This window comes from Prinia subflava, chromosome 2 (assembly GCF_021018805.1).
Source record: "Prinia subflava isolate CZ2003 ecotype Zambia chromosome 2, Cam_Psub_1.2, whole genome shotgun sequence".
In the NCBI taxonomy this organism is placed as follows: domain Eukaryota; kingdom Metazoa; phylum Chordata; class Aves; order Passeriformes; family Cisticolidae; genus Prinia; species Prinia subflava.
The window spans coordinates 93,380,962-93,393,910 of NC_086248.1; the positions used below are offsets into that span (position 1 = coordinate 93,380,962).

At 39.4% G+C, this 12,949-nt stretch overlaps 1 protein-coding gene across 1 annotated transcript in view; it reads right to left on the reverse strand.

The window, feature by feature from the left end:
• Window positions 1-12,949, reverse strand: part of USH2A (usherin) — a 372,599-nt gene that overhangs the window by 30,245 nt on the left and 329,405 nt on the right. Inside the window, exon 62 of the mRNA XM_063391039.1 lies at window positions 779-1,006. Within this exon, the coding sequence (XP_063247109.1) occupies window positions 779-1,006 (228 nt within the window). The remainder of the gene's footprint in view (window positions 1-778; window positions 1,007-12,949) is intronic.

The following is a 12,949-nucleotide window of genomic DNA, read 5'->3' on the forward strand; positions in this document are numbered from 1 at the left end:
AGAAGCCAGGATAAAAGGAAACCAAACCAAAACAATTTTTTGTTAATACAAAATCAACATGAGATGAGACCCATAATCTTTACAATAGGGTAAGGACTATTAATCAATGATTCAGAAAATTATTCTTGCTAGTAACAATCAGCAAACAAACAGATCATTGATACAAAAGGAATGTTTTGATTCAATTTTCATGATTTTTTTTTCATTTTGAATGCAGTAATAAATCACTTAGTGGCAGTTTTCATTATATTTGATTGTTATCAAATTTCATTGCAAGGCTCCCACAGCCTAGCAGAAAGCTTCTCACAGACTAGCTCTAAAGAATATCACTTAAGGAAAAAAACCTTCAAATAAACCCATCCAGTTGCAAACCTTGCAGGTAAAGTTTTATGCTCAGTTGACACCATTGAGCTAAAAGAAAATTTCAGAACATTCTATTAAACTCAGATTTTCTACAAACACATTTTGGTCGTGTCCAATTTTACGATGAGTAAGATTATGAGCTTTCATGTGCAGCTTTCTATGCATTAAATGAACAATTTGGTTCAGTGTAAATGAAAATTTACCGTCACAGAGAAGCACAAGAACATTATTATTCATTTTAACATAATGACAAGCATAGAGAACTCACAGACTGTCTTGTGCTTATATAGGACTTCTATCTTACTTTAAACTATAATGCATTCAATTGAGCCTTTTTCAGCAAAAATGTTTTAATTTGATATTCAGCATTTCCCTTCTCTTTTTTAATCAAGTGAACTGTCGAGATGAAGATTACCTTAATCACGCCATTGGGTTGGGAGGGCTCTGACCATTTTAGCAGCAGAGCCCTGCCATTTTCTTTCTTTTCCACAGTGAAGTTGCTCAGGCCACTGGGTGAAGCTTCCAAAGTGCGCACAGATGTCCAGGGGCTTGAAACCTGCCCGGCGTTGTTTACAGCTACGACATGAATATGATATGTTGTGAAAGGTTTCAATCCAAATAAATGAGCCTGATGCTTTGTTCCCTGAAGCAAGAATACAGATGTTTGAGTTAGTTAAAAAAGTAATCAGCATCTGTGGTTTATGTCACTTGGAAAATGAGGCCTCAGCTCTGGGTCACTTCTGACTGCTCTGCAGAATATCCCATCTGGTTACTAGGAATTTTTTTTGGTGGTTTTTTACGATTGAGCCTCAAAAATAAATTCTTAGGGTTTGAAAAAATTATCTATCATTATGATGTAGCCTTCGGAGTGAATTCCTTGGGAGTCCTCCACAGTCTGAATCTCAGCTAGGACACAACTTACAGTTCATTCAGCATGTGTCTGAGTTTGCTCAGTGAGGATGAAGCTTCCTGAGACTGGACTCAAGCATGTAAAAACCTGTGTTACATGAACAATGCCTGCCTCTACAGAAATCTTACACATCTTGTGTGTACATGTGACATTTCATAGGCATGCTGTCCTGTTCTAGCTACTCAGGCCATGCTAATCTGGATAAAAAATTTGTGAATCCCACCGAGCTCAACCAGGGCTGCAAGGACTGGGGCTGCCCTGCTGCCACACCAGAGCACAGCCCAGCAGAGGGGTATGGTGGAGATGCAGGCTGCTGGACATCAGCCACAGCCAGGAGGGGCCACTGGCATCCCAGCTCACCCCAAACAGCATCTGACACAGACCTGACACTGCCTGGGCAAGGAGAGCCTCAGCACAAAATCTGATCTGGACAGGAAGGCAAAACAGCCGTGGAATTATGGTGAACAGTCACAAAAGGCACAGCAACCAACAAAGAACGGGAGTAACATGTTCCAGTAGGAGACTGTGCAGATGTGTCTGATCAGAGGAGCAAAGACAAAAGGAGTTCAGCTGCTCACTGATATATTTAACCTCATTTTCAGCTGTACTTTGGCATGAATTATATAGACCACAAGAAAGAGAGTGCAGGAATTCAGTTGCCTTCATGTGATAGAAGCCCTGAAGTCAATTTCCCTGTGTCAGTAAGTTGTATTAAGTTGTTAAATGCTAACATTTCCAATTGTTTAATATTTAAACATTTGTTGAGCTATCAGACTGAGAAACAAATTTTAAAGAAATATTAATTTCTTTTTTTAAATATTAAAAGTTAGAGCATAAATATTTAAATAGTTATTTCCTCAAAACAATGAGTTAGTCTTTTAGATAAATATAGCACAGCATTTGAATGACCATTATGAATATTAAATCTGAAGATGCCACAAGTACAGATTATAAACATACTTTTCTGATAAATGATTCCTTTTTTCTGTTAAACAGGGCAAACACTAGCAAGATTAATAATGCAAAAAAGTATAATTCTTTGTTAGGAATTCCCAGTCATCACTGCCAAAAAAGCATAAGCTGAAATGCAAATAGCAATCACCTCGAACAGATTATATATAAAAAAGCTCTGGCTGCTGTGGGACATTTAGAGATATCTTTTGTCATAAGAAACATGGAAAGCATGTGGGCTATAAAGCAAAAACATATGTATATTGTCAATAGCAGCACCTGTTCAATTACAGTTTATTTCAGTAGGGAGAATTTCGTTCAGCCCCTAGATGGCAATACTATCAAACACTTTTTGTAACATGAGTACTTAATGATTAACAACGTGCGTTCAGTCATCCAACATACTCAAGGCAGCCATTAAAAAAATAACAAACCTGATTTCATTATAGATTCTTTTAATAAACATTTATGGCTTAGATCCTTGAAAGTGGAAGCGTTTAAACTGCCATAGCCAAAAAACCTATACAGCCGGCTGCAAAATTATGAACTGCAGGTTAAAGAACCACGTTTAAATCGAGGCTCATGCTTAGCATAAAAATCTGGCATCAGGAATTATGTTGGCACAAAACATGATTAAAATTAGCTTTACAATTGGATGTAGTCTGTATTAATAGTTTTTACGAGGACAGCTATCTATTAGGTTTTCAAAACAGAACTTTTAAAAGCCTAAAATTTACATTCCATGGTTCAGGGGTGGGGATGGGAGGAAGGGAGCACACAGCATTAAATTACTGCCCCTGAACTGCTACACAGAGGCTCTCTGAAGGTACAAACACATTATTAAAAACATCAGACAAAAAGCAATGGCTCTGCTTTTTAATGAGCTGCATCATCGAGTGGGCTTCTGTGGCATCAATGCTACAAAACACTAGATTTCTCTTTTTAACCAGAAAACCGGCATATTTTTCATCACACTCCACCATTTTCCCACTAAACCCCAAGATTTAATTATTTACAATCCTCACAACACTTTGAAATGAAACAAGGATGGAGGGATTTCCTTGCCTACAGTTCATCATGTTCTCTGGGGACTGCTAAACCATTCCTTCCAGAGATGACTTTTATCCCTGGCTCCTACAGATACTTCTTGAAGAGCAAACGGTTTACATGTATTTTTGTTTTGTTTGGTTTTGAAGTAAGCTCAGGGGATGTACTCCCAGAATACAGAGCCACACTTTCTCCCCCTGCACTGCTGCCATTGCCAGCCGTGAATTTGCTCAGCTCAAAGGCTGATGCTGAAAAGAGTATGGATGGCAGACTCGGTGATTCATTTTAAGAATCACTTTATGTCCTCCCATGACATTTTCAGCCTAGAAATACTGTCCTGCTGGAATGGTCAAATATAAATTGTAAAATACACCTTGCACTGATAGCACTGTAACTTTGGCTTCAGCAGGCAACGACACAGCCTTAAACAGACACAAGAACAAAATCATTGTCTGGAATATCTTCCCAGTCTTCCTCTGCAAAGCCATAAACTCGTATTTCCCATGTTTACATGTGCTAACAGTCCAGATTTCATTCACCATTAAAAGAAAACCAACAAAATAAAATTTTAATGTGAACATTAAGATGTTCCTAGACTGGCTGATGATGAAATCCAATGGACTTCAAGCCCATGACCTCCTTCCTGTGTCCCCAACTATGAAGCATTCTCACTCCATCAGTCATTAAATTAAGAGTATTCCAGCAAACACATAAGTGTGTACAGTCTCACATTCCTCCTCTCTGGCCCTTTCATTCTTTCTATTCTGTAAACATTACAGAAATGGACACCTGGCAGAGGAGGGAGTTGTGACAAGCCCCTGGGACCTGATCACACTCTGTAGCCCAGAGCCCAGCCTTTTACACGGTCCTTGCTTTTGGCAATCTGATCTCCTCCCCTGGTGTAGCTCTAGCAGCACCACCGCTACTCCAGGCAAGACCTTTGGTTTTGCTCTGTGAAGTGCTTCACATGCTGCCAGTGGCAGCACAAGCTGTTAACAGCAACAGATACACTCCTCCACTAATTCCACTCTTCTCATTGCAGATTAGGATAAAAGTTATTTAAAAGAAAACCTTGTTTTAACACATTTTTCCAAGCATAAAATGAGAGAACATGAATCATGAATAATGCATTCGTGAAGATTTGCTTCAGATTGCCTTTTTTGTTTGTTTATTTTTTAATTCATGAACACAGAAGTCACTTAAAGCCTGGAAACAAATTAGCATAGTCTTTCATGCTGTTCAAAGGCAGTGGCATCCATAATGCAAGGTGCCTGCCTTCCTCACTACCTCTTGGTCCTCCTCCCAGGCACGGGCAAGGCTGTGCAGCCTTCAAGGGCCTGATGATTTTACACTGCCTGCTGTGATTGCTTTTGACTACTTGAAGTGCCCCTAAGGTGGCAACAGGGTCAAGAGGTCTTTGTAGGTTGAAAATGATCAAAAATTAGCATTGATCTGTAGCTGTCAATAATACTCTGCACGGGTGGACTCCCTGCACAAATGTTTAAACTGCATATAACTACATAACCTAGTCATCTTTGAATCTATCGATCTGATGAAGCAGCACCTTCCAGGGGTGTAACTCTGGGCTTTTCCTCTTCTTTCAAGGCAGGCCAGCTTACCCGGTCACCTAGGTCTCAGGGAATGAGTTCAAACTGTGACAGACACATCAGAAGATCTCTGAACCACTGAAGAGCTGCCCAATAGGCAGCTTGAGTATCTGTCCCTCTTCAGGGGTAATCATCAAAGCTCAGCAAGTCATCACCAGTCATGTTAAGGTTAGGCTCTGGTTTCTTCTCTCTCCCTATCTTCTCTTTGTACCATAATCTCTACTTGGCAGGTATCTTGTATAGCAGAATACAAAGCTAGCTCATTCTTTCTGTGAGCCTCTAACTAAACCCAGTGGCATCAGACACTATCACACTGTTAATTGTAGTAGTGGCACAGGGATCCAAAGCAGCTCTTTCATAACCCATGGACATAAATGATGGGAAGGCAGCTCAGTAGTAGAACATCCCCTTGTCTAGAGGCAGAGATGGGGAATTCTCCCTGGACATGGGAGGAGAAAGCTATGGTCCCCTGACAGCCAGAACATCAGTCCAATCATCGTCTGACTAAAAGTTTCGAATTCTCCATCAAGGAAGTCAAACAGGTTCCTCCACACATGAGAGAAGCAAGGGGGAATGCTTGGGACTCTATAAAGATACTCAGTTTATCCTCACCTTTGTCATTATTGTCTTATCCAGCTCCCTGCCAGTCCAGACTCTTTGCCATTTTCTGCAAAGCACTGGGAGCACTTCTACCTTGACTCTGATGCTCACTCCTATTTCCGAGACTATTCTTAGCCCCTTGCCTTCACTCTGAACATTACACTAAGCTCATATTCACATGCAAACACTAACCTGTCCTTTGGGTTGCCTTCCTTCTTGGGCTTATATCATGCATACTGTGTCTTTTCCATTTAAAAAATCTACTCTATTCCTAAAGCCTTATGTTCGGATTCACAAGGATATAACTTATGGCTACACAGGTAATCTATGAGTCTATTCCTGCAGCAGTGTGGACTGGAATATAAATTATTCCCATGGTAGTACTGAAAAATCTCAAAGGTTAGTCAAACAGAAACCAACATGTTATTCATTTAACCAGGAATTATCTTGCCTACAGGTAACCAGAATTTCCATTATTACAAGAAATTGATGTTGCACTAGTTATTTTCCTTCCAATTAGTATAAAAAATTATTTTAGATTTTTCATTAATTCTTTTTTTGTAAATTTCACTTTTCAAATTTTACATTTTAAGAACTTTGCATCTCATTTTAGAATTTTAAAATTGCCTTTCAACATGTATATTGAATTTTAAATAATGACTTCATTATTTGATATGACCCAAAAGGCTTTCAATAGCAGCAAAAATGTACCACACAGGTAATAATTTTTATGTCAAATAAAAACCCAAGGAATAAAACTAGCCAGATATTTAAATATTTTTTTTAAGTTCATCAATCCAGATAGTCCCTTATTAAACCTGAAATAATTTTTAAACATTTTGCCCAGAGAATGTCCATCCAAGTTGTCTTTTGTTGGGATGAAAGGACACTCTTCCTTTCTCAGCCCTGAGATGTAGTCTTTTCTTTTACAGTGGTTAGAAAATGACATTCAAAAATTCATTAAATTTGAGCTTGCTTTTCTATAAATACATGTAGGAAATTTTAGTTTAAAAATGTATTAGAATAAATTCAGCCCACAAAGTAAAGCACATAAAATGGCTTCTTATTAAAACATAAACATTGATTACATGATCATAAAATATTCTTTCCTTGAGATTCCTGGCAAAAGTAATGCCTTCCTTTTTTAAACTCTAAGAATGTTCTTGTAATTTATTTTTAAGACAAATGGTAGTTTTGCCATCAACACCAGAGAACACAACTTTTCTCTCCTCTGTGACCCCATGTTCTCATCCCTTCCTAACAGCACCATGCTAGCAGTATTTTTAATCAAAACCCTAATCTGCACACCCTGTGTCACCACAGGACCGAATCATTTCCTATGCCAACAATCCTATATAGGCTTGTGGGCTGTACTAGGAAGAAACCTTTAAAAACAGCACTAACCTAAATTCAAAATATTCTGTAAAAAACAACAATTAATACATGATATAAAAACACTACATTGCAATTCATTTTCCTCCTTCCTAGCTGGGCATGTAAGGAGCTGTGAATTGCATGTAGCTGAACCTCTCTTGTGGAGTTGCTGCCTGTTTTCACAGTAGACAGTTTTCTTTCCTGGCATACCCAGGACCTGCTGCAGACTCACCAGGCATCCGAATCCCTAGCTTTGACTTGAAAGCACAGCAACACAAAGAAAACTAGGATGCATTGCACATTAAAATGAAATCAAAGAAAATCAAGTTGGCCTTTGGGTAGCAGTACACTTTTAAAACTCCAATGATGTTGCGCTTTTGATGGTAAAACCGTAAAGAAACCTCTTTGGGCAAAGTCAACATTGCTGTTTCAGTGATCTCTCCTCTCCTCTCCTCTCCTCTCCTCTCCTCTCCTCTCCTCTCCTCTCCTCTCCTCTCCTCTCCTCTCCTCTCCTCTCCTCTCCTCTCCTCTCCTCTCCTCTCCTCTCCTCTCCTCTCCTCTCCTCTCCTCTCCTCTCCTCTCCTCTCCTCTCCTCTCCTCTCCTCTCCTCTCCTCGAATCTCCTCTCCTCGAATCTCCTCTCCTCGAATCTCCTCTCCTCGAATCTCCTCTCCTCTCCTCGAATCTCCTCTCCTCTCCTCGAATCTCCTCTCCTCGAATCTCCTCTCCTCGAATCTCCTCTCCTCGAATCTCCTCTCCTCGAATCTCCTCTCCTCGAATCTCCTCTCCTCGAATCTCCTCTCCTCGAATCTCCTCTCCTCTCCTCTTTTCTGCTTTTCTCTTATTTTCTCTTTTCTTTCATAATTATTTCTTTAAAATTCATCAAACATGACCAAATGGCACCTTCTCAAAAATGTATTTCCATCTGTATTTGTCTAATTTCTACTAAGAAATAATGAAACCCAAAAAAAGATTTCTTTTTCTGCATGACTAAATAAATCAAATAAACCAAAATATCAATGACATGACATTCCAGTATAGGCACCACAGAGGACGATGTCAACATGTTTTCCTAATATTAATATTTTATCTCTAACAACACTCACAAGACCTACTGTATAATAAACCACAGTTTTTCACCTTATTTTTCCCCCCATATTTTTCCACTTTAAACCATATTTATTGTTCCTCACAGTTAGAAAGTAAGGTAGAAGGAAAGAAGCAGCTCTTTTTTATAAACTAGATAGATGATGGGACAGTTTCCCATAAACCTTGGGTTTAGTCAGTTCAAAGCTGACATCAACTACTTATCCCAGATGGTACTTGTTGCCTTCAATAATCATGTTGAATGTGAACAACTAGACTAAGTTCCTCTTCAAAATAGGGCAGCCGACATCTGAAGGGGAAAAAAAAGTATTTGAGACACAGTAGAGCATAACATAAGATACTTGAATCACAACAAAAACCAGTTATGTGTCATCCTTGGACAAATGTGTACATCTTGTATGTCCTGATCTTCAGCTGAGTGGGGCGTGCCTTGTGGAGAGCTGGTGCAAGTGAGAGAGGAGAGACCAGCTTCATCAGCAAAGACTTCATGGTATGTAAAATGCAGCACGATGTTAAAGCAATGCCAAACCCTACAGAACTGAGCTGGGAGATTTGTGTGCCGTTCCAAACTCACACACCACGTAATGTGGAATCTGAATAAACACATCAAGGTTGTGCAGAACTTCCAATCTGTCTTGGTCACAAGGGGAATAGGAATGAATCATCTTTCAGGTGGAGCTTTATAATCTGGGGTACAAACATGTCTTCAGGGAAGGTAAAAAGCTAGGAAAGTCAAATACACGAAGCCTGGTTGGAGTTTGTGCCTCTTCATTACTACTGGTGCACTCATCCAGCTGAACTCCGAGATTATGTTTAACGTAAGTACCACATGCAGTGCTCCTGATGAGCAATGACTTTCCATCCACTATTTGTTAACATTTAGGAGTGGGGTTTCTCTCATGGATTTATTCCATAGTGTCTGTAGACATGGCAAGAGAAAAAAAACAAAAAACCAACCACTGCTGCTGTCAAACAGCAGCTAGAGCCTAAGGGCTCAAACCTGCAAATGGTAGGGGGTACATCCTTAATACGGAGCATTAGGGGGTTAATGTTATATTTTTTCCTAATGCCATAAACCGTATTTTCCATCATTTGATATTTTGGCTGATGGCCAGAATCAGAACAAACAAAATCTGGACAGCCACATCAGTCTTCTTAGTCTTTTTCTTTTTTTTCTTCCCATAATAATGTCCAGAGTGGTAGGAGCTTTATAAACCAATGCAATTAAACCATGAATGCTTTTGTTATCCATAAAAATAGGTAATTGATGTCCATGAACTTCTCAACTCAAAGTATCTTAAGACACTCAGGTTTACTTTGTTGCAGAAAGAATGTGCTTTTGTCATGACCAAATATCTTGTCTTCTGGTTTCACCTGAAGCTTTGTTTTCCAACAATTCATTCACATTTTTGACTTCAAATATGTATGCCATGAGATGCCTTCTTCATCTCCTTCCAAATAACATCATGTATGATAATGTCAGGAAAAGCAGCTCTGAACACGGTAAAATCTTTTCCATCTGATCTTAAAATCACCTGGGTGCAGTATCCCAAAATTTCTCTTTTCTGTAAAATTTGAAAAAGAGACTTTGGCTGTAGTTTTGGTGAATGGAAGATAGAGAAGAGAGACTTCTTGGTTTTCCCCTTTGAAAGCAATTATTTTCATTTTTTTGCCTTTGCACAGCTCAACAGCTGTAACAAGGAAAGAGAAAGGTAAAGAGAAAAAAAGAGTTTGAAGGAAATCTTTAAGGAGACTTGTACAAGGACAGTCTGAATCTTAACACAGATTGCAGGTGAACTCCCACATCAGTTTCCTTGGAAATGCCACTGACTGTCAGTTGTGCTCCATAAAATTAGGACTTTGCAGTTATATATTACTTCTCATCATAGGATCTCACATCATGTTACAAACATCAATTAATTAAGTCTCAGGATATCCCCCCGTGTTGTTCCTGTGTGAAGCTTAAGGAAACTATAGTTATTGGTTTAGATCCCATTTTACACAGGTACAATAGATGTGTCACATTATTGTTAAATGCAAGCTTAGTTTATTCCCTTTTCTCAATAATTCTGAGTCCTTGTCTCTCTCACCCAACTCGTGCAAAAAAGAGCAGTTCTAACTGCTGCTAAGTAGAGGAAGATAGCACAGCCTCCAGGCAATTCACAGCTCTAAATCCCTGCTTTCTGCCAACACAATGGGAAATAAAAGCAGCATTTTAAAGGAGACTAAAAGGCTTTTACTTCCTATTTTTTATTCCTTTTTCTCTGCCCTGTACTGAACAGTCCTAGCTCTTCATTCAAACTTTGCCTGCTCTGCATGTAATCACTTCTGAGAGACATTAAGAGGTAAGCAAAAACAATTTACTCTGAGATACATTATAAAGGCCAAAGTTTAGTCTGAGTATGTGACTGAACTTAAAATGTCACCTTTAAAATGAACTGGGTATTTTAAAAAATGAAGGGCCCAAAAGTACAAACTCCAATCTCTCAAAAGGCTTTTTTTCCTCACCAGATTTTCCATTCCTTTCCTCAGTGCTTTACATTTCCCACATGAAGATACCTGCTTTCCAAGCAGAGACTGGCTGAAAGTAAAGGCAAGTGTGCAGCTAGCCAAGCCACTTGGGAAAGGTGCAGCCCAATTATGACAGTGTAAGCCAGGAAAAAGAGATTTGTTCTGCACCTTTTTGTACAGAGCAGGCACCATCAGCAGAAGGCCAGAAGCACACAGTGTTTATGCAGGGAGGGATGACTTCTCTCTTTTCTGTGCCTGGAGGGAAGTTCAACCTATTTTCTGAATATTAGCAGGGGATATTGATCAGACACCCATTTAGGTGTACACTGCAGGGACACACTCCTCAGCAAAGGACAGCTTCCCATCAAAATACTGAGAAGCTGAGCAGAGATCTGACACTTTCCCTCCAGATCTTTATGGTATGTTCTCCCAGTTTTGGAGTAGGGGATTGCTACAGGGAATCCCTTCCCCTTCTGGTTGTGTGAGCTTATAGAGAGCCTCCGTGAGTAGGTTGAAAAGCACCCATGCCACATGAAGGTAAAAAGGAACACAAATCTTGTTTTCCCATTGCAGCTGCTATGGACTGCCCTGTTGATGGAAACAACAAGGTCCCATAAAGAACAAGTTCTATATTTCTGTGTCCCTTAGCAGCTGTATCTCACCGTATGAAGGCTCAGAATCAACTCCTCACTGAGGAAAGGCTTGAAAAGAGGACGAGAAAAAAGAGTGGTAATGGAGTTTGGTAGAGTAACTGGCAGAGAATCTGCCTTCAGGTTTAAAATCTTGAAACCAAGTAAATCCAAACCATGAACGTTGATGGATGAATATCCAGATCCTCCTAGCACCACATGGGTACAATTCCCTCTACTTTAAGCCTACAGGGTACCCTGTTGGAAAGCAACTCACCTTGACACAGCATATGAAGCTGTGTCTGCAGACTGCCCATTCCCATTTTCTGTGCTGTCAGGTGAACACTGAGTTCATATACATACACAGAAAAGCAGACAGCTATGTCTGCTGCATGGGAACAAGGAAAGCAGCTAGCTAAGCTTCACTTTGAAATGTTAGTGCCTAAACAAAACAGAGATTTTCATTGTGTCCTTTCATTAGCCCCTCCTAGTGTGGGTTTGGCTTCTCAGTGCAAAGTTCCTGCCAAAAGAAAAGAGTCTGAGCTACTTGTGACTTTCACTAACCAGATGAATTAGTTAGGGAAGAGATGAAATAGGTAAATACTGAAATATTACTTGAAAACTGAAGCATAACAAGTTTGGTTTGGATTGTGTATTTTCCTTGGATATTTAAGTTACTTGGGGAATTAAAATAGATCACGTAAGCTTAGTAAATAACATATTGTGCTGATTTCTGAATTGAAAATGTCTTTATAGCCCATTATCGACTCCAGCATATTAAGTTGTAAATCCACTAAATTCACTGTCTCATCTATTGATTAGCTGCATGTATGCATGTTATAAATGAGCAATCCAAAGAGAAATTACTACAATTTAGTCATTTTGGGACAGACTTGCAAATGTATTTAAGTGCCCAAATATGAGGATAGGCACTATGGGAAAAAAGAGTCAGAATGTTCTCCTACATTCTAATCCAAACATTGCGCAGCTACTGTCCTCAATTCCTCCCTACACCCTGCAGAGAGGGAAGGAGGTCTCTACAAAGGAAAAATCTGGTGTTTAAGCTTAACCTCTGTCTTGAATGGCCTGTCAGGGAAGCCACACTGTCTCTCATGACAGACTAGACAGACTAGCCTACATGTGCCATCCAAAGTAATTATATAGAATTCATAGCTATTATTTTTTTTTCTTAAATTCACTTAAGACTCAAAGAGAAATAAAGGCAGTAACAACATTTTTGATCAGCACACAGCAACAGACCATACAGGCCTGCTCCTTCTTGTTTCTTAAAATAAAACATGAAGCCATTCATAGCTTCAGAAGTTGAACAGCAGCAGTTTCAAAAGACTTCTAAATCAATGTAAGCTTCCATTTGCCTTTTCAAGGATGCTGGATCAGGGTCCTCATAAGCAGAAGAACAAAACTACAGGGTGAACGTAGAGGGCACCCAATCAGAACAGGGATTTGCTTTAGTTAATCTGAAGCAAATATCTATTTAGTTCATAATGAAGCAAATGTCCCCCTGGTTTCCATGCAGAGGCCAGCATGTTGGATATGATATTCAGTCTGAGATCATGTTACTCAAGTGTGGTCCAAAACTTCCATTAATAACATCAAGCCAAATATCAATACAGGGGTTTGTTAACAAAGCAAGTCAAGTTGTTGTGGTGCTTCTGTGCAGGACCAGAAAGAGAAAAACTGCAGTATGATAAAGACCTATTGCAAATTTTTGTCTCAAAAATATCTTATTTTAAAAGCCACATGTTCTCAACTCTGTTATTTCTCAAAGGCAGTACTGTATTTGACATCAGGGCAAGTAGAGCTCAAACTATTGTGTTACCTGGTGGAAAA